Consider the following 22,330-nt stretch of genomic DNA (forward strand, 5'->3'; position numbering starts at 1 on the left):
TTTACATTTCCCTTCTGTTCCCTAAAAGATCCCGCTGGCTCATCCTAGCACTGGTCTGTTCATTGTGAAAACAGATGAGATGAGATTCTTTCTATTCAAAGAAATTAAAAAATAAGTAAATCTTGCTAATTTTTCAGATCCCTTTGATCCCTTCTCGGGAGACCCTAAAACTGGTCATTGTTAAGTTTTGGGTTTTTTATGTGAAGTTCTCCTTTAGTTGTATTTACCTGACTGGACCTTAGAAGGGTTTTTCCCACTCATGACATTTATTGCCTATCGGCAGGATGTATGGCGCCTCCAGCGATCAAATGTTGACTACCTACCCTATAAAAGGCTCATAAATGTCACTGGTGGGAAAACTCCTTTCTTTATGGCACCAGGACCATAAAGCGAAACTGCAGCCACCATAAAGCCACAGGATTTTAAAAGGGCAAGATAGGAGTTGGGAGAAACGGGACAGAACACCCTACAGTGGCAGGGCCGCAACCTGAAGGGTCAAGTAAGGAGATCACAGAGAGACGAGGCTTAAAAAGTGTGAGACAGAGTGTAAAATGGACAGAGATGGGCCTTACAGGCAGGGCTGTGGAGTCGGTAAGCCAAACCTGCGACTCCGACTCCTCAATTTCCCTTACTCCGACTCCACGACTCCGACTCCGACTCACACACATATTGCTTATATTTAAGTGAAAAATTTATTGTAGTACAATGTGAACCTCAGACATTTAATCATTTTTATGATCCAATAATCAAGATGTTTAGATAGAACAGAATATATATTGGTGTACTACCCGGTTTTCATTCTTTTTGGTACAGATATGATATGGATAGACAGATATGGATATATAGATAGAGCAGATTTCTAATCTGCTTTTGCTATTGAAAACATTATCTATGAGCTCAAAAACCTTTCAGGTGATGCAGTTTTTTAAAAAGATGATCAGCTTTTGCAGCTGAAAAACGTATCCTCAAAAAACACAGGAAAAACGTTGTGTGTGAATGTAGCCTTAGATCAGGAATATAACAGCCATTTATAGGACATTTCATAACTTTCCCAAACTCCTATGAAAAAATATTCAGCACATCCTGCATTGAATTACTGTACCCAATTTATTATATATTTTAGGAGTCGGAGTCGGTCCATTTTATACCAACTCCGACTCCACCAAAATGAGCACCGACTCCACGACTCCGACTCCGACTCCACAGCCCTGCTTACAGGGGCAATGCAGGACACGCTAATGGGACAGGGCAGGATGGCTAAATGTAGCGGACAGAAGACTTCAGAAGACACAGGAAGAAAACCCGAAAAATGACAAGACAGGGCACCCTGGAAACAACAGGAGCTAAAGTGGACAGGGAGGCTTGGAGGACTGGGAAAGGGCTTGGAGGAGTAGAGCAAATATACTAAAGGGATGTGCTGACATGGTGGAACACCTTAAAGTGACAGCCCTTTCTAAAGGGACAGGGCCGCTAAGCTACAGGGACACCCTAAAGGGACTGGGCCTTAGAGGAACACGGTAGGAAGGGACAGGGTTTCAAGTCATCCAGGAAAACATGCCGATCCAATAATTATTTTATTAATTTTACTTACTAGACATCATCGCTGTCCCCATTGGGGGCTCACAGTCTAGAGGAGCCCACACAAACACGGGGGAAAACATACAAACTCCTGGTGTTGACCCTGCCGGAGATCAGTGACCACAAGGAAGCATTAGTTGGTATCCTTCATATTCTGGCATTTCTGATAATCCTGAACCTCAGTGGCGACGTTATTCCCGGTGATGCCAAATAAAACCCCAGTCTTACATTTGAGCTTTGAAAGTAAAATTTTACACTGTTTTCTTACTATTCTTGCCCCACAATAATGACTGTAAGATTCTCACACTGATGAAACCGGAGATTATATAAGATATTAGAGGGAACAGGGAACCGACACTTGAACACTTTTCTCGTTCTGACAAAGCCGTTTCACAATTATCTGAAATGGGCAATTTCTCTGAAAGGATTTGCATTTCTTCATCTAGACCCCGGAGATTAGAAGTGGCTCTGATAAGTGTCTGGAGCTTGGGCGGATATTTTCAGGGGGCTCTTGGAGCACATGGCCTCTCCAGATTTACCATGGATGTGTGATTTTATCAAGGGTATAAACATCGAGACCCTCACTGAGCCCCAAATAAAAGATGCCTGATGCTGGGTAAAGAGCATTGCCCACTTCTGACTTTTTTCCTCCAACATGAATGAGAACGTGCAGCCACTGTTCCCCCCTCCTGGTCGGACCCTCAAAGCTCAAACATTGATGCAGTGACTTAATGATGAGCCGTCAATGTCTTTGGAAGGCTCCATCTTTTACAGAGACTGTTTCTAATTTCTACCGCTTTATTAGGAAATGGTTATTTATGCTATTAGTGTTCTTCCTGCATGTAATTCACAGCCCTGTGTTGTAGCTGGCACTGCTGGGCTGTGGTTTACTTGTGGCTGCCAGTCTTGCAGGAAATACCCGCTGCGGTTTTGGATGCGAGGACCTCTTATGCACTTGAGTAATAAATCTTAAAGCTGAAACAAAGATTGTGGATAGATGAGCTCAACAACTGTACTCACTCCTGAACCTTAATTATCTGCGTCTGGAGTCTCAAGTCTATAAGTGCTGAATAATAAAGTATTAATCTACATAAACTGTTAAATCAACTTTTGAATGTATTACGTTACTTATCCTGTACTGATCCTGAGTTACATCCTGTATTATACTCCAGAGCTGTACTCACTATTCTGCTGGTGCAGTTACTGTGTACACACATTACATTACTGATCCTGAGCTACATCCTATATTATACCCCAGAGCTGTACTCGCTATTCTGCTGGTGCAGTTACTGTGTACACATATTACATTACTGATCCTGAGTTACATCGTGTATTATACTCCAGAGCTGTACTCACTATTCTGCTGGTGCAGTTACTGTGTACACACATTACATTACTGATCCTGAGTTACATCGTGTACTATACTCCAGAGCTGTACTCGCTATTCTGCTGGTGCAGTCACTGTGTACACGCATTACATTATTGATCCTGTACTTATCTTATCCTGAGTTAGATCTTGTATTATACACAGAGCTGTACTCAATATTCCGCTGGTGCAGTCACTGTGTGCATACATTACATTACTGATCCTGAGTTACATCCTGTATTCTATTCCAGAGCTGCCCTCACTATTCTGCTGGTGCAGTCACTGTGTACATACACTCACTGGCCACTTTATTAGGTACACCTGTCCAACTGTGTGTTAAGACTTAATTTCTAATCAGCCAATCACATGGCGGCAACTCAGTGCATTTAGGCATGTAGACATGGTCAAGACAATTTCCTGCAGTTCAAACCGAGCATCAGTATGGGGAAGAAAGGTGATTTGAGTGCCTTTGAACGTGGCATGATTGTTGGTGCCAGAAGGGCTGGTCTGAGAATTTCAGAAACTGCTGATCTACTGGGATTTTCACGCACAACCATCTCTAGGGTTTACAGAGAATGGTCCGAAAAAGAAAAAAAATCCAGGGAGCGGCAGTTCTGTGGCCGGAAATGCCATGTTGATGCCAGAGGTCAGAGGAGAATGGGCAGACTGGTTCGAGCTGATAGAAAGGCAACAGTGACTCAAATTGCCACCCGTTACAACCAAGGTGGCCAGAAGAGCATCTCTGAACGCACAGTGCGTCGAACTTTGAGGCAGATGGGCTACAGCAGCAGAAGACCACACTGGGTACCACTCCTCTCAGCTAAGAACAGGAAACTGAGGCTACAATTTGCACAAGCTCATCGAAATTGGACAGTAGAAGATTGGAAAAACGTTGCCTGGTCTGATGAGTCTCGATTTCTGCTGCGACATTCGGATGGTAGGGTCAGAATTTGGCGTAAACAACATGAAAGCATGGATCCATCCTGCCTTGTATCAACGGTTCAGGCTGGTGGTGGTGGTGTCATGGTGTGGGGAATTTTTTCTGGGCACTCTTTGGGCCCCTTGGTACCAATTGAGCATCGTTGCAACGCCACAGCCTACCTGAGTATTGTTGCTGACCATGTCCATCCCTTTATGACCACAATGTACCCAACATCTGATGGCTACTTTCAGCAGGATAATGCGCCATGTCCTAAAGCTCGAATCATCTCAGATTGGTTTCTTGAACATGACAATGAGTTTACTGTACTCAAATGGCCTCCTCAGTCACCAGATCTCAATCCAATAGAGCATCTTTGGGATGTGGTGGAACGGGAGATTCGCATCAGGGATGTGCAGCCGACAAATCTGCGCCAACTGTGTGATGCCATCATGTCAATATGGTCCAAAATCTCTGAGGAATGCTTCCAGCACCTTGTTGAATCTCTGCCACGAAGAATTGAGGCAGTTCTGAAGGCAAAAGGGGGTCCAACCCCTTACTAGCATGGTGTACCTAATAAAGTGGCCAGTGAGTGTACATTACTTTACTGATCCTGAGTTACATCCTGTATTATACCCCAGAGCTGCACTCACTATTCTGCTGGTACAGTCCCTGTGTACATACAATACATTACTGATCCTGAGTTACATCCTGTATTATACTCCAGAGCTGCATTCTCTATTCTGCTGGTGCAGTCACTGTGTACATACATTACATTACTGATCCTGAGTTACATCCTGTATTATACCCCAGAGCTGCACTCACTATTCTGCTGGTAAAGTCCCTGTGTACATTACATTACTGATCCTGAGTTACATCCTGTATTATATTCCAGAGCTGCCCTCACTATTCTGCTGGTGCAGTCACTGTGTACATGCATAACATTACTGATCCTGAGTTGCATCCTGTATTCTACCCCAGAGCTGCGCTCACTATTCTGCTGGTACAGTCCCTGTGTACATTACATTACTGATCCTGAGTTACATCCTGTATTATACACCAGAGCTGCACTCACTATTCTGCTGGTGCAGTCACTATGTACATACATTACATTACTGATCCTCAGTTACATCCTGTATTATACACCAGAGCTGCACTCACTATTCTGCTGGTGCAGTCACTATGTACATACATTACATTACTTATCATGTACTCATCCTGCGTTACATCCTGCAAACTGCAGAGCTGCACCAACTGTTCTGCAAGCTTTAGAACTTGTTCATTGTCTGCACCCAAGTTGGGAGTGCCATCTTTCCTCTACAGAAAGAACATTCATGAGATGTGGAAAAAGGTGCCCCCATATGCATTATATAAGAGGCCAAGTGGGCAGTGAGGGGATATATTGGGACAAGATGGCGGACTGTTTTAAGAAACCACCAATAATATTGTGATTTTTATTTTATCATTGGCGTTTCAGTGAACTACATTTTTTTTTCTTAACTACATTTTATTTTGGTTTCTTTGTACAGAGGGTGATTGAAGGCCAAGCAGACAAACTGAAAGACTTGGACAAGGAAATTCGGGGCTTACGGCAGATTGAAGATGACGATGATGGTGTGAAAAGCGGCCTTGAGTTATTAAAAACTCGTTTGTCACAATTAGAAGTCATCGGTAAAACAGCAGCTGCTTGGAATCCTGGTGAGACCATTAGCTTTCTGTTAACATTGATCGAGGCAGGATAGGTGATAACGGTTAGATTGACGTGGGTCCCCTTACCTCTCACCAGAATGACTGTGATCAAGCACCCACCCCACCGTTCCACTGAATGTGCTTGGCTATGTTCATCAGTGCTATAGACTCGTCCTTGCCATGGTCTTGTTGGTAGAGAAGAACAGTGGTTAATAGGACCTCGGTTCTGTTCAATCTTTGCAGCTCCCAGTAGAGTTAACACTTACGTAGACCTTTCAGCTGTATCTGAAGTGTCTATGGTATATAACTGGCCACTCCATGCATCTCCTCCAGGCTGTCGATTTTCAGCCAGGGTAGAATGAGTAACTCAAGTCCTCCCATTCTGGTGATGAGTACAGGCCCCAGAAGTTGAACCATCACTGATCCAGTCAATAGGTAAGACCTTGTTTAGACTGGATGGTGTCTTCAGGGTCTTCTGCTTCCAGTGTAATTATACCCTTTTCTTTGGCATGATTTGGCCAATGTTGGAGCCATATTGTATTGTCCAGTGAGTTACAAGTGTTCCTTTTTTTCCCCCTTCCTAAGGTGTCTTGGAGACACAGATTAACAGACACGATCAAATGCTGAGCGTTCACGACATCCGTCTTGCCGATATGGACCTCAGGTTCCAAGTACTGGAAACGGCAAGTTACAACGGGATCCTAATCTGGAAGATCCGAGATTACAAGAGACGGAAGCAGGAGGCTGTTATGGGAAAGACATTATCTTTGTACAGCCAGCCCTTTTACACTGGATACTTTGGATATAAGATGTGTGCAAGGGTTTATCTCAATGGGGATGGCATGGGGAAGAACACGCACCTGTCCCTATTCTTCGTGATCATGAGAGGAGAGTACGACGCTCTGCTGCCTTGGCCCTTTAAGCAAAAAGTCAGCCTCATGCTCATGGACCAGGGGCCATCAAGACGACACTTAGGAGATGCGTTCAAGCCAGATCCAAACAGCAGTAGCTTCAAAAAACCCACCGGGGAAATGAACATCGCCTCTGGATGCCCTGTATTTGTCGCCCAAAGCGTCTTAGAGAATGGGACGTACATTAAAGATGATACTATTTTTATTAAAGTCATAGTGGATACCTCGGACCTGCCAGACCCTTGATAGTAGGTAGCCAGGTGTTGTCAGGTAGAAGACAGACCAGCTTCGGGGTGTTTTGTACGACAGTCTTGAAAGGAGGGAGGTCCGAAGGTTTAGATGAGGACCCGGTGGTGCTGGAACAGAAGTCTGATGGAACAAGGATGTGGGGTCCAATGCCCGACTCGACAACTTTCCATACTGAGGATTGAAATCTTTATGTTGTGCTAATGAGAACGTTGGATATCTGAGTAGTGTGACCATTGTGAAAGTTGCCGTTTTCCTTTTTTTTTTCCTTTTTTTTATAGGGATGAAGGTGTATACAGAACAGATTAAGGGAGGGGGTAACAAACTATGAAAAAATATATTAGAAAGATATATTTTTTTTGTACTATCCAAATATTATTTTCCAAAAATGTTGACACAGGCATTATAAAAAAAAAAATATATATATGTATTTTTTCCCCAAGTTCTTCCTATTAACCCATTGGGTGCTAGACTTGGCCGCCATCAGCAATATTGCCGTGTTGATGCCGGATTGACATGGGTTAATGAGGGGCAAAGGGGGAGTCCTATTGGAAGAATTTGGGCCCCAATGAATTGCTTCCAAGGACTGTTGCCTTATCAGTAATATTATTATTTTTTTATTGCTCATCTTGTGGTTTCCCAATGCCATTGACTTTCATAAATCCATCTATGTTACGATTATGGTCCTCACAGACATTTTATTTTATTTTTTTTGCCGGTGAATACGCTTAAAGCTTTTAACAGGAACATCTCAGGTTTTTGTTATCACTTCTAAGCTATTCGGTATTGTATTATTTCACTTTTGAAATGTAAAACCAACTACATGTCGTAGGTTATGACAAGATACCGATGATGATGATTATTACATATCTGAACGCTTCGTCGATGCCATGCATCTGAAACAGGCTTCGGGCTTTCACCCTAAACTAGGGATATGTTGAACTTTGGAGTTCTCAATAAATGACTTTCATGGTTTCTCTGGTTCTGCATTGATGTGAGTGAGCTAAAAGTTGTAGCGCTATATCCCTATTTCAAGGGTCAGATTAGAATTCTGCTTATTTGCGCTTTGTTACCTTCTGAAGCTTCGCTATGACCAGTCTGTGCTCTTATCATCTCTAGAACTCTGGGACTTGTAGTTCTGACAGCCACTCACCAAATCCCGATGTCCAAAAATAAATGCAACCTGCTAACATTAAAATTCTGCAGTTACAAAACATCAAACTTTACTTAAATTAGAAAATGTTGTTAATATATAATTAGTTTGTACTTATTTTGACCTTTTCTGCTCCGTTCACATCCAAAGCTAAATCTAGAAGTCTGGTGATTTCCCGTTCCCAAACAGCAGTGCATCGTGGGAAGCTGCGCCAACCGTTACAGAGATCACATGACGGAATAAGGTGGCGCTAAGCGAATGCAAAAGGCGGAACTTTCAAAATGTGAATGGAGAAAAGAACAAGGCTACAAAATCAGATACAAAAGCAAATACTTGAATTTACATTTAGGCCGTGGAATAATAAGAAACTTGCATACCATCTCTAACCAGATATGTAAAAAAAAAAAATAGTAATTTTTTGGTATGACGTCTTTTGGTAACCAATGCAAAGCGACTGACAGATTACAGAAAATCGTTTATTGATGTCTTCCTTCTAGGTTAAGATCTGACATTAAAGGCTTTACACCTGAGGCTGCACTACTGAGACACACTGTGCTCTTATGACGCCTTGTATGATGCCACTTGCATCTATGCGCAGCAAAAATTTGTTTGTTTTTTTGTTAATTTGTTCTCATTGATCTATTATAAAATAAGGGGCATTATATATAGCTTGCTATGGTGTCATGTAAGTTATAAGGGCTTTGAACCGCTCCCTCCCTAATGTTGGAGGATTGCATAAGGTCAGAGAGCCTATAAGTAAGCAAGGGCGGGCCCTGCAGTAGCTGTAAGGGGACTACTAAAGCTTGAAACCACACCCCCGAGGGGACAACTGGGGGCTAGCTGCCAAGGGGCCTATATGACAGTCATTTAGCCTAACCAAAGTAGGTTTACCTGGCTAGTGCCCTTGGCTTCTCATTATTATGCCTTTTTATTCAGTAGCATAAAATTGAGGGTAGTAACCGTTTCAACAGAAGAAACTGCATGTTTAAAGTGTGAGGTTGATGTGACAGTGAGGAAAGTCTGTAATTCAGCAAGCACGTAAAAAAATAGAAGCATTGTTCATGGCAACCAGTTTACTTTTTTCAAAAAATTCCAACTGGTCACCCGATTGTCGCATTTCGCCTGTAAAAGCCTTATTATTCATGTTCACTCCCCCATGCCTCCCCACCCCTGAATGGAAATAAAATGTCTAATCTTAGTGGAGGCAGCCATTTTGTGGGCTGCACTAGTGTTCGTAGCACTGCAGCCTATGAGGTCTTAAAGGGGAAAAAAAAATGGCACCTTCTTAGAAGGGTCCTTGAATTGGTTGCCTGTCATATGGATAGTTGTAGACACGTTATAGCCGCCATATTACGGCGCTCATCTACAGTCACTGCGTTAACGCTATCCCATAGCTTTCTTATTGGACACAACCTATGATTATATATGTACTTTTTTTTTTTTTTTTGCTTATGTTTCTGTGGTTCTTGTTACAAAATGTACCTCCAGAATCTCCAGCACAAAAAAAACAAAAACTGATTGTAAGCTCTGTAGCCCAGAGTCTCCCTGCTGTCTCATACAGAGGGACTTTATACGCCGTCGCCATGCTTTTTCTACAGTCACGTGATAGAAAAAAATGTTTACAGTATTAGAGATTTTTCTCGCCTGGTCCAAAATCTGGAGGGGAATGATGTAGACGTCACCCCAGAGCGAGACCACGCTTATGTAGCATCTAGGATAATAGATAGGAACCAATTTTTTTTTATTTTTTTACACATCTTTACAGGATCAGTATATAAATATATATTTACTACGCAAGTTATTTTCTACCAAAATTAGATTTTAGACTGACAAAATGATAGATAGGAAGAAGTTATTTTGTCACAATAAGTCTGTTTTTATTTCTTTTTTTATAATATGTTGTACTATGGACAGGCCTTTGGGGAGACGTGACTAAAACACAACAGAGAAGGGAGCCATACAGACGGGTTGCTATGGTCCCCTTAGCAACCAATCAGAGTTCACTTTTTATTTTCTAATCCGCACTGAAAAATTAAAAAGTGGAATCTGATTGGTCAAGGCCTCTTGGTGAAACTTTGAGGCCTAGTGTTTCACTGCCAGTTACAGTGGGAGGCAAGAACAGCTGTCAGCAGCCATTGTGGTGGTCGCATTGCTCCTTCAAATATAAACTTTTTTTTTTTTTTTTTAAATCATGTTTTGGGCCAAAACTAGGATTGGATCCAGGCGAAGCATAGAAGTTAAAAACAAAACAAAACTTTCCATATTGCCTCAGGCTGGAAGTTATACACAATATACATGTATTAAATGAAGCCAGATGCTGACATCGGCCATTAAGACAATCAGTAAAGGGTTATTTCCAATCTCTTAAGAACCTATCACAATATGTAGTAGATACAGTTAGGTCCATATATAGTTGGACAGAGAACATTTTTCTAATTTTGGTTCTAGACATTACCACAATGAATTTTAAACAAAACAATTCAGATGCAGTTGAAGTTCAGGCTTTCAGCTTTCATTTGAGGGTATCCACATTAAAATTGGATGAAGGGTTTAGGAGTTTCAGCTGCTTAACATGTGCCACCCTGTTTTTAAAGGGACCAAAAGTAATTGGACAGATTAAATAATTGTAATAAAATGTTCATTTCTAGTACTTGGTTGAAAACCCTTTGTTGGCAATGACTGCCTGAAGTCTTGAACTCATGGACATCACCAGACGCTGTGTTTCCTCCTTTTTGATGCTCTGCCAGGCCTTCATTGCGGTGGTTTGCAGTTGCTGTTTGTTTGTGGGCCTTTCTGTGTGCAGTTTAGTCTTTAACAAGTGAAATGCATGCTCAATTGGGTTGAGATCAGGTGACTGACTTGGCCATTCAGGAATATTCCACTTCTTTGCTTTAATAAACTCCTGGGTTGCTTTGGCTTTATGTTTTGGGTCATTGTCCATCTGTAGTATGAAACGACGACCAATCAGTTTGGCTGCATTTGGCTGGATCTGAGCACACAGTATGGCTCTGAATACCTCAGAATTCATTCAGCTGCTTCTGTCCTGTGTCACATCATCAATAAACACTAGTGACCCAGTGCCACTGGCAGCCATGCATGCCCAAGCCATCACACTGCCTCCACCGTGTTTTACAGATGATGTGGTATGCTTTGGATCATGAGCTGTACCATGCCTTCGCCATACTTTTCTCTTTCCATCATTCTGGTAGAGGTTGATCTTGGTTTCATCTGTCCAAAGAATGTTCTTCCAGAACTGGGCTGGCTTTTTTAGATGTTTTTTAGCAAAGTCCAGTCTAGCCTTTTTATTCTTGATGCTTATGAGTGGCTTGCACCGTGCAGTGAACCCTCTGTATTTACTTTCATGCAGTCTTCTCTTTATGGTAGATTTGGATATTGATACGCCAACCTCCTGGAGAGTGTTGTTCACTTGGTTGGCTGTTGTTTAGGGGTTTCTCTTCACCATGAAGATTATTCTGCGATCATCCACCACTGTTGTCTTCCGTGGGCACCCAGGTCTTTTTGCATTGATGAGTTCACCAGTGCTTTCTTTCTTTCTCAGGATGTACCAAACTGTAGGTTTTGCCACTCCTAATGTTGTAGCAATTTCTTGGATGGGTTTTTTCTGTTTTTGCAGCTTAAGGATGGCTTGTTTCACCTGCATGGAGAGCTCCTTTGACCGAATGTTTCCGTCACAGCAAAACCTTCCAAATGCAAGCACCACACCTCAAATCAACTCCAGGCCTTTTATCTGCTTAATTGAGAATGACATAACGAAGGGATTGCCCACACCTGTCCATGAAATAGCCTTGGAGTCAATTGTCCAATTACTTTTGGTCCCTTTAAAAGCAGAGTGTCACATGCTAAGGAGCTGAAACTCCTAATCCCTTCATCCAATTTTAATGTGGATACCCTCAAATGAAAGCTGAAAGTCTGAACTTCAACTGCATCTGAATTGTTTTGGTTAAAATTCATTGTGGTAATGTATAGAACCAAAATTAGAAAAATGTTGTCTCTGTCCAAATATATATGGACCTAACTGTATAATAATAAGAGAAAGGTCAAATTAGAAATGTAGTATACAGTAGTTCTGATTAGCTATGTAGCTTACCCCATGTGCAGCACATTGCAGTAGCTTAAGTATCCATGGTTATGACCACTCATATAGTGACAGATGTTAGCGGTCGTAACCATGGATACCTAGCCTACTGCAATACCCTGCACATGGGGTAAACAACATGAGTAATCAGAAGAACTATACTATATTTCTAATTGCAGGCATTTCCTAATATTATTACACCTGCTATGTATTAGGATAAGCTCTTGGAAATGGGAATATCTCTTTAATGATAGCTGTTGTTTGTTATCCTGGTCGGTTCTGATCTATGGAATCTTGAAAAAAAAAAAGTAGCGTTTAAAAGTTTGGGCATCCCTGGTCAAAATTACTGTTGTGAACAGTTAAGCAAGTTGAGGATGAAATAATCTCTAAAGGCCTAAAGTTAAAGATTACGCATTTCCTTTGTATTTTAAGCAAAAAATATATATTTTCGCATCTTTTACATTGTGTTGTTAATACCTGGTTGCACCTAATTTTGAAAGTATCACAGCTTGTAAATGCTTTTTGTAGCCAGACAAGAGTCTTTCAGTTCTTGTGTGAGGGATTTTCCTCCATTCTAACTTGGAGAATTCCTCTGTGAGATTCCTGGGGCGTCTTTCATCCTCTGAAAATCTGTGGCTAGACCTCAAAATAGCAATGATGATCAGATCAGGGCACTGTGAGGGCCATTGTAAAACCTTCAGCTTGCACATTTTGAGGTCATCTATTGTGGATTGTGACGTGTGTTTAGTATTATTATCCATTTGTAGAAGCCATCCTCTTCCTCGTTTCATCTTCACCTTTTTTTACAGATGGTTTTATGTTTGCATCAAGAATTTGTGGAAATTTCATTGAATCCATTCTTCCCTCTACCCGTGAAATATTCCCGGTGCCATTGGCTACAAAACAACCTCAAAGCATGATTGATCCAACATCCAACCCCTTGCTTCATGGTTACAGAGATGTTCTTTTCCTGAAATTCTGTGCCTTTTTTTCTCCACACTTCCCTTTGGTCATTGTGGTCAAAGATTTCTACCTTTTTCTCATTGGTCACGGGACTTGTCTCAAAAATGCATCAGGTTTGTTTAGATGTTCTTTTGCATACTTCTGACACTGAATTTTATGGTGAGGACACAGGAGAGGTTTTCTTCTGAAGACTCTTCCATGAAGGCCATATTTGTGCAGGTGTCTCTGAACAGTAGAACAATGTATCACAACTCAAGAGTCTGCTAAATCTTTCTGAAGGTCTTTTGCAGTCAGTCAAGCGGGGATTCTAACTTGCCTCTGTAGCAATCCTACGAGCAGCTCTCACTGAAATTTTCATTGGTCTTCCAGACCTTATCTTGCCCTCCGCTGTTCCTGGTAGCTGCCATTTCTAAATTACATTTCGAACTGATGAAAGGGCAACTTGGAAACGCTTTGCTATTTTCTTATATCCTTCTCCTGCCTAGTGGGCCTCCACCATTTTCATTTTCACAGTGCTCGGCAGCTGCTTAGAAGAACCCATGGCTGCATTTTTTTGGCACAAGGTTACAGGAGGCTGGGTTTTTATAAAGCTGGAGAATTTGCATCACCTGGCCTTTCCTAACGATGATGGTGAACGAGCCACAATCCTAACAGGCTAATTAAGGTCTGAAGCCTTGGTCAAATCTACCGGAACGCACAAAACTCCTAACTTTTGCATCAGCCCATTTTCCTTTTTGTCATTTTTAAAATGAAAAAAGTCAATATATATATAATTTTTTTTTTGCCTAAAATATAAAGGAAATGTGTCATTTGTGACTTCAGGCCATTTAGACAATTTCATTTTCAACTTGGTTAACTGTTCACAATAGCAGTCAGTTTCACCAGGAGAGCCCAGATTTTTACATACCACTGTGATTATAATTTATAGGGATGATCCCTACTTTCCCAGCGATCACTTCTGAGAAGGTGTGATAACCTAAAGGGTTAATAGTGAGTTAGGCCAACTCAATGGCCTCATGGGCATATATGAAGCTGACTGCCGGCCTGTTCGGACAGGCCCGTAAAAGTCTAATTCTCATAGGTCAGAAACCGTATTAGGTTACAGTAGATCCAGTGCTCTTCATGGGTCGTTTAGGCCCCATCGGGGGTATCTGGACTTCCAATGAACTATAAGGGGTTTTAAGGTTTCGGGTTCCCACAACACTGCCCTAAATAGTGTAAGTGACCAGCGATTGATGGGGTCCTGTTACAGAGTGGGGGCCCAGAAGCTTCCAGTTATGCATCGGTCCGTTATGTGACCAAGATAAGCTGCTAAGATTATTATTTTTATAATGGTGTATTACATTGTTATATTATGACATGAGGTGTCGAGTGCCTCACTGACCTCTTTAATCCAACATGGTGGATCCGTCGGTCTATAGGTCTTCAGTGAGCACAGGTGACGGCGACAGGGCACTTAATTCAAAATATCTGCACTATTCCTGTAGATTGCAACCGAAGAAGCGCTAAGACCTGAGACGCAAGAGGACAATGAGGCAGATTGTGTTCAGGTGCAGGATTAAATGTTGTTTTTGTGTAGAGACGCTGCTTCCCTGTCACATACAGATCATTGGTGCTCATTTTAATGTAAAAGCCAAAAGGAAATAAGACTCAGCAAAATAAAAAAAAAAAAATACCAAAAGTAGTAAATATTCAGAGGAAGATGCTGTGAGAATGAGGAATTTATCATGTACTGTCTGTGTACATTGGGGTCTTTTCATAATAATTAAAAAAAAATAATTAAAATAATTATAAAAATTACACATTGATGTCTGGATTCAGTCCCTCAAATATATTCTAAAGTAATAAAATGTAGAATTTTATCCTGGATTCCAGGTTTTTGCTTTTGTAAATTATTCTGATCGTTTCTAAGAAAGTTGATTTTTTTTTTTTTTTTCAAGTGTCCTTTAAAGATAAGATGATCACATGGTGTGCTCCTGCTGGGGAAACTGCGTGTATACCTTTGCAGTAAGTGCTTAATTTCCCTGCAGTGCCCCTACAGGAGAAATTCAGTATTACACAGTGGCCTTCAAATTATAGTTTATGTAAAGAAGGGACAGGACGGATACTCCAGAGGAAAGAGACCCTTTTTGGAGACAAACTCCACTTTGCCAAGAGAGAAGGTTTGGCCAAATCTTCCAACCTAGAATGCTGTTAGTGCCCGTAAAACCACCGTCAGGGCTGCCTTACGCAGTGTCATTTGTGCAATCAAAAATGGAATTACACGTGCAAAATAAATGGGAAATTTTTATCAAATATTAACCTAAATTTCCAAAAAATAAAATTGGAAAATGTATAGAATTTTATAATCTAATCTACTTGCTCTTCCTGACACTGAACAGAACCAAAAAGAAAATGGTCTCAACCTTTGTGTTCTGTACAGGTCTGTACGGTGGAGTGAGGGAGAGAGAACCCGTACAGGGAATTTTAGGTCATCATTTTAGTTTGTAAAAGGAGCAAATCATGAGGTTGTCAGGCAATGGCCACAGCTTGGGTGTGGGGATCAAACCTCTAATTTCTGATGTAGTAGTTAGATTTTGGTTATGTTCCTTAAATGGCTATATTGGTGACAACTGTACGTAATATCATTTCTGGCAGTTGTCAGTTCCTTTGCTGCCCTAGAGCGAGCATGGGGCTCAGTATTTATTCATCATTTATCCCTAAACCCTATTTTTTTTTCAATAATCACCTTGACCCAATCTATTCAGATTTTAGCCCAAATTGGCCGAATATGTAGCCAAATCAAACCATGTGACTCTGCTGATACAGCATGCTTGCAATCCACGTTACATGACCTGTAGGGATTGGATCATAGGACCAAAACGATGCGCCACCCCTGTCCACAGGATGTGTATGGTATTACAGCTCTGCCTCCTTCCCTGCAATGCAGTTGAGTCTCGGATTAACCAGAAGTAAATGATGCTGAGTTGCAATACCAACACAACCTGTGCACAGGTGTGGCGCTGTTTCTGAAAGCAGACAATTTTTCTTTTTTTTCCTAATTCCATGAGTGAGAGGATACAGCGAAGGGAAAACACAAAGTATTGTTGGTCCTAAAGTTGCGTTTGGACTTGTGCTTGATGCCTATTCTATCTGTATAGTAATATATGGTGGAGGGAAATGCTTGTGAATATCAGACTTTCCTGATTTACAGTCTCCACGCTCAAATTCAACCCCAGAACGTGTAGAACCCACTGGCTGGGACGTAATATGGGGGGCAAAAATGTGCCTGTATCCCACTCATGTGAAACCTGCCGGAGTATTAGGGACTGAGTCCAAACACCGAGAACGTAACACATGTAAAATACTTGAAGCCAGCGCCAATACAAACACGAAGCGATCCTCCCTGTAAGCTTCCTTCAGTTACGGGAATGCGGTAATAGTTTATACAGAAGTTGATGACTGGAGAATCTCCCTTTTGTCCTGCAAAAAGGCCCACTGAGAAAAGAGAAAACGTCCCATCATGTAACTTTTTGAAACTTTTGTAACTTTTTTTTCTTATTTTTGAGGGGAAGTTCCTACCTACTTATAAGCAATATATCAGTAATAAGCAATCTGAACCTGCAATAACGCAGAACGGAATGATGGACAATATTACTAACTTGTCTGGGTTACATGGGGACCTGGCTCAAGGTGAAACCCATTAACATTAGGGCATTTTAAAGGGAATTATTATTTTTTATTTCTTCAGATCACCAACTGTATTAAACAAAATTAGAAATTTTGCAATCTTCACACCTTCCACTGAGGCCACTCTAGAATCATACATCCTGTTCTTTAAGGAAATCCATGGGTTATTGACTAAGGCCGGGATCCCACATGCCAGAAACTCGGACGAGTCTCGCATCTTAATACCCGGCACTGCCGCCGGCAATCGAACCGGAGTGTGTGGCTACATGTATTGATCTATGCGGCTGCACGCTCCGCTCCTGAGTGTCGGCAGCAGTGCCGGGTATTGACGTGCGAGACTCATCCGAGTTTTTCGCATGTGGGATCCCGGCATCTAGTGAACATGTGCAACAGTCATTGTACAGGAGGAGGTGAGCTGTGACATCCACTATTGTGAATGGTGGATCCTGTGCTATCAGCTGTGTAGAGAGGTGTTATCAGGTATTGTAATCTTATCTGTGATGATATTGAGACTGCTGAAAAGTCATCTGTAAAGATCAGGAAATATTCTAAAATAGATCAGTGGCCAATGTGAAAATTGAAAGATTTCAATTGTTTTTTTAATAATTTTAAAAAATGTGGTGTTCATATATATATTTAACACAAAAACATGATTTCAGTTTCTAATGACACATTCCCTTAATAACCCCAGTAATTCCAGTTAGCAAGAAATTAGCTCCACCCTCTTGACTCCCTAGAAACAGACTTATCCTGAAGTGTCAGACGAGTAGTGTGTCATGTACTTTAAAGGGATCCCTTCAGTAACTGAAAGTGTTAAATCCTATGTAAATAATGGATATCACAGTCACAATACATCAATATCTTTGCAAATTTTGGCTCTTCCAAACTGCATATTCTTTGCTTTTGATGAAAAGGAGCCCCTATTCTGGCTCACTAAACATAGTCCCTCTTTTCTCAGTGTCAGACTTTGTTGCATGGTGCTGTTGACTTAAGGGTTAATTCTCATCAGATCTGATGATAGTCTCACAAGCCTTGAGCCCGGAACAGCCGTGCCCTGACTGGTGTGCTGAGCCCTGTCTGACAGGTTCGGCCCTGCCTGGTGCACTGGGTCCTTCGTGGTGGGCTCGGCCCTGCCTGGTGCACTGGGTCCTGTCTGGTGGGCTCGGCCCTGCCTGGTGGGCTCAGCCCTTCCTGGTGCACTGGGTCCTGCCTGGTGGGCTCGGCCCTGCCTGGTGTACTGGGTCCTGCCTGGTGGGCTCGGCCCTGCCTGGTGTACTGGGTCCTGCCTGGTGGACTCGGCCCTGCCTGGTGCAATGGGTCCTCCTGGTTGTCTCGGCCCTGCCTGGTGCACTAAGTCCTGCCTGGTGGGCTCGGCCCTGCCTGGTGCACTGGGTCCTGCCTGGTGGGCTTGGCCCTGCCTGGTGCATTGGGTCCTGCCTGGTGGGCTCGGCCCTGCCTGGTGCATTGGGTCCTGCCTGGTTGTCTCGGCCCTGCCTGGTGCACTGGGTCCTGGCTGGCGGGCTCGGCCCTGCCTGGTGCATTGGGTCCTGCCTGGTTGTCTCGGCCCTGCCTGGTGCACTGGGTCCTGGCTGGCGGGCTCGGCCCTGCCTGGTGCATTGGGTCCTGCCTGGTTGTCTCGGCCCTGCCTGGTGCACTGGGTCCTGGCTGGCGGGCTCGGCCCTGCCTGGTGGGCTCGCTTTTGCCTTTCTTGTATTACTTTTCTGTTGTGACTATGTAACCACTTGTTTATTTCCATTGTATCACTTTTTACCATTTGCTTTGTACTATTGACTACAATGGATTATGGTGCAAGCTAAATATTGGGGGGAAGGTGGTGTTATAATTGTGGCTTGTTCACAGATGGATTCCTGTAAACCAGTGTCTTAATGTATATGGAATATATAATAAGATTGTATCCCAGAAAATCTAACATTTGATAATCTCTTATGTCTGTATCACTATATCACAGTGACTGTATTTTATATCTGCTTCTACCAGCTGCTAAAAGCGAAAGGGCCCATCACCCCATTCTAAATGTATTTATTTTTTTACTTCTTAAATTTTTTTTCTCTCTTTTAAAGACAAAAATCTATAGATCTCATTTACTGCTCAGCTCATCCCATCTCCGAGATCGCTGGTGCTTGCTGTTCCTTTGTATTTTTGTGCCTGGCTATATCTGTACATGCAAAAAATAAATGGACTTTCTTAAGTGTGGGTTTTGTTTTTTTTAAGAGGGTACTCCTTAGGTAATGCACTATGGAGGAAAAATGTATGCAAATTTACTTTTTCTCTAGAAGGAGCCAAGCTAGAGCGTTTCACAAAAAGAAAAAATGGCCATCTCTAGACATCTGTTGCAAGGTTCTGATGGTCTCTGTCCCTTTTGGAGGAGACTCTGGTTTAGCTATTCTGAGAGATTTTTTTTCTTCTTCTGGGGAGCTAATTTGCATATTTTTTTTTTTTACAATGGAGCTTTGCATCTGCAAAAAATACAAATCCAATAGTGTATTCCTGCTCTTCTGCCTTCTTCCACGTTCCACATATGACGCTGTGTGGATTCCAGCATACGGCTTAACCTTTCATCCACTCCCATAAACAAGACTCTATGGGTGCTTAAGTCTATATTTATTGGGATGATATGGACAACAATGGGAGATAACAGATGGTATAGTATAGAGTAGATGAGATCAGGGGTTCTTGTACAAAGTTGTAGGTGATATCAGAGATTGTTGAACACAATGTGGATGATTCAGGTAAAAACTACAAGAGACATAATACAGCATGTCAGTACTGGTAGACAGTATACAATACACAAATACTGGCAGGTAATAGCAATGCAGGGTATTATCATAACTGTAGCAATGATGCAGGATGCTGTTATCATGCATTATATAAGAGCTGGGCAATATAACATACACAGCAGCAAAGGAGAAAGATAACTAACACTAATGGCTGCCAGCTTTACACTCACTGAACGGAGGATGCATAACTAGAGGATGCATATAACAAACAAGCAGTGAAATAACATCACAGGAGCTGAGCATGCAATGCAAACATCATAGGGGGCTGCATTATAGCTGCTAACAGAGATGCATAACAAATAATTGCATTATCCTTACCGGAATCTGCTTGTTATAGCAATGGTTTTGCAAAGAGCTGAGCTAAACATGTGTGGGCTGATCAGGAGACGGCTGGAAAATGGTTACATGTTGTTGACCAAGGCAAGAAGAAGGGGTGGTTCTGAACAGTTAACCATTCGGTGAAGAGAAAATTCCAAACACATGAATAAAGGAGAAGGGCAACTAATGACACCTAATGGCCATAGCTGTAACAGCACTTAAAAAATATCTAGCTGCACAGAATGGGGAGAACACCTGCTACCCCTATATTGCCAAATAACTAGATAACTTTTTCGATAAGATTGCAGTTTTACAGTGGAAATATGTAATTTGCATGAAACTGCATTGAAAATTTGCTGCAAAATTCTGTATGTATTTTTAATGGCCGTAATAACCATACCTCCTGAATGTATTCCTAAGCCGGGTCCACGCACTGACGCAGTGTATGCAGTAACCTGCAGTGCATCCTATGGAGCGCCCGCCTGGGCCGTGGGGATACTTGATACCAGGCCGGTTCTTAAGGGGATTTGTCATGGCAGCAGTGAACCCGGTCTGTGGCCCTGGGCACCCAATGAAAATGATGATAAAAGGGGAATAAAGTTTATAAGATATAGTTTGTGACGCCACCTGTGGTATTTGGCAAGGGATAGCCGACGCTGCTTAACCCTTTTACCCCCAAAGGTGGTTTGCACGTTCATGACCAGGCCAATTTTTACAATTCTGACCACTGTCCCTTTATGAGGTAATAACTCTGAAACGCTTCCATGGATCCTGGTGATTCTGACATTGTTTTCTCGTGACATATTGTACTTCATGTTAGTGTAAAATTGCATTCAAATAACTTGCATTTATTTGTGAAAAAATGGAAATTTGGTGAAAATTTTGAAAATTTCCCAATTTTCCAACTTTGAATTTTTATGCCCTTAAATCACAGAGATATGGCACACAAAAAACTTATAAATTAAACATATGGGAAATGTTATTTATTATCAGCACAATTTTGTAACCAATATTTTTATTTGTTAGGAAGTTATAATGGTTAAAAGTTGACCAGCGATTTCTCATTTTTGCAACACCATTTTATTTTTACAGACCACATCACATTTGAAGTCACTTTGAGGGGTCTATATAATAGAAAATACCCCAAAGTGACACCATTCTAAAAAAGGCACCCCTCAAGGTGCTCAAAACCACATTCAAGAAGTTTATTAACCCTTCAGGTGCTTCACAGGAATTTTTTGAATGTTTAAAAAAAAAATGAACGTTTAACTTTTTCTCACAAAAAAATTATTTCAGGTACAATTTTTTTTATTTTACCAAGGGTAACAGGAGAAATTGGACTGCAAAAGTTATTGTGCAATTTTTCCTGAGTACGCTGATACCTGATATGTGGGGCGGACCACTGTTTCGGCACATGGCAGAGCTCAGAAGGGAAGCAGTGCCATTTGACTTTTTCAATGCAAAATTGGCTGGATTTGAGATCGGACAACATGTCACGTTTGGAGAGCCCCTGATGTGCCTAAACAGTGGAAACCCTCCACAAGTGACCCCATTTTGGAAACTAGACCCCCCAGGGAACTTATCTAGATATGTGGTGAGAACTTTGAACCCCCAAGGGTTTCACAGAAGTTTATAACGTACAGCCGTACAATTAAAAAATCATATTTTTTCCACAAAAATGATCTTTTAGTCCCCAATTTTTTTATTTTGCCAAGGGTAACAGGAGAAATTGGAGCCCAAAAGTTGTTGTCCAATTTGTCCTGGGTACGCTGATACCCCATATGTGGGAGAAAACTACTGTATGGGCACACGTCGGGGCTCGGAAGGGAAGTAGTGACGTTTTGGAATGCAGACTTTGATGGCATGGTCTGCGGGAGTCATGTCACGTTTGGAGAGCATCTGATGTGCCTAAACTGTTGAAACCCCCCACAAGTGACCCCATTTTGGAAACTAGACCCCCCAAGGAACTTATCTAGATGTGTGGTGTGCACTTTGAACCCCCAAGTGCTTCACAGAAGTTTATAACGCCTGGGCGTGAAAATAAAATCATATTTTTTTTTTCCACAAAAATGATATTTTTGCCCCCAATTCTTTATTTTCCTAAGGGTAACAGGAGAAATTGGACCCCAAAAAGTTGTTTTGCCATTTGTCCTAAGTAGGCTGATACCCCATATGTGGGGGGTAAAACGCTGTTTTGGCACATGGCAGAGCTTGGAAGGGAAGGAGTACCGTTTGACTTTTTCAACGCAGAATTGGCTGGAATTGAGATCAGACGCCATGTTGCGTTTGGAGAGCACCTGATGTGTCTAAACCGTGGAAACCCCCCAATTTTAACTCCAACCCTAACCCCAACACACCCCTATCCCTAGCCCTAACTAAGGGGGTGATAACGGGGGGTTTGATTTACTTTTTATAGCAGGTTTTTCTGTTTGGCAGCTGTCACACGCTAAAAGACGCTTTTTATTGTAAAAATAATTTTAGCATCACCACATTTTGAGAGCTATAATTTTTCCGTATTTTGACCCACCATGTGGGGTCTTATTTTTTGCAGGACGAGTTTTTATCTTTATTGGTACCATTTTCGGGCACGTGACAATTTTTGATCGCTTTTTATTCTGATTTTT

General features: G+C 41.9%; 1 protein-coding gene across 3 annotated transcripts in view; it reads left to right on the plus strand.

Annotated features, from left to right (window-relative positions):
• The window catches only part of TRAF3 (TNF receptor associated factor 3), a 124,427-nt gene extending 116,743 nt beyond the window's left edge, over window positions 1–7,684 (plus strand). For all 3 annotated transcript variants that reach the window (XM_073578018.1, XM_073578016.1, XM_073578017.1), the window contains exons 10-11: window positions 5,393–5,561; window positions 6,138–7,684. In XM_073578018.1, the coding sequence (XP_073434119.1) occupies window positions 5,393–5,561; window positions 6,138–6,709 (741 nt within the window). In that variant the 3' untranslated portion in view covers window positions 6,710–7,684. The remainder of the gene's footprint in view (window positions 1–5,392; window positions 5,562–6,137) is intronic.
• The last annotated feature ends 14,646 nt before the right edge of the window (window positions 7,685–22,330 follow it).

This window comes from Dendrobates tinctorius, unplaced genomic scaffold (genome assembly GCF_039654945.1).
Source record: "Dendrobates tinctorius isolate UK_male_01 unplaced genomic scaffold, ASM3965494v1 ptg000058l, whole genome shotgun sequence".
NCBI classification, from domain to species: Eukaryota; Metazoa; Chordata; class Amphibia; order Anura; family Dendrobatidae; genus Dendrobates; species Dendrobates tinctorius.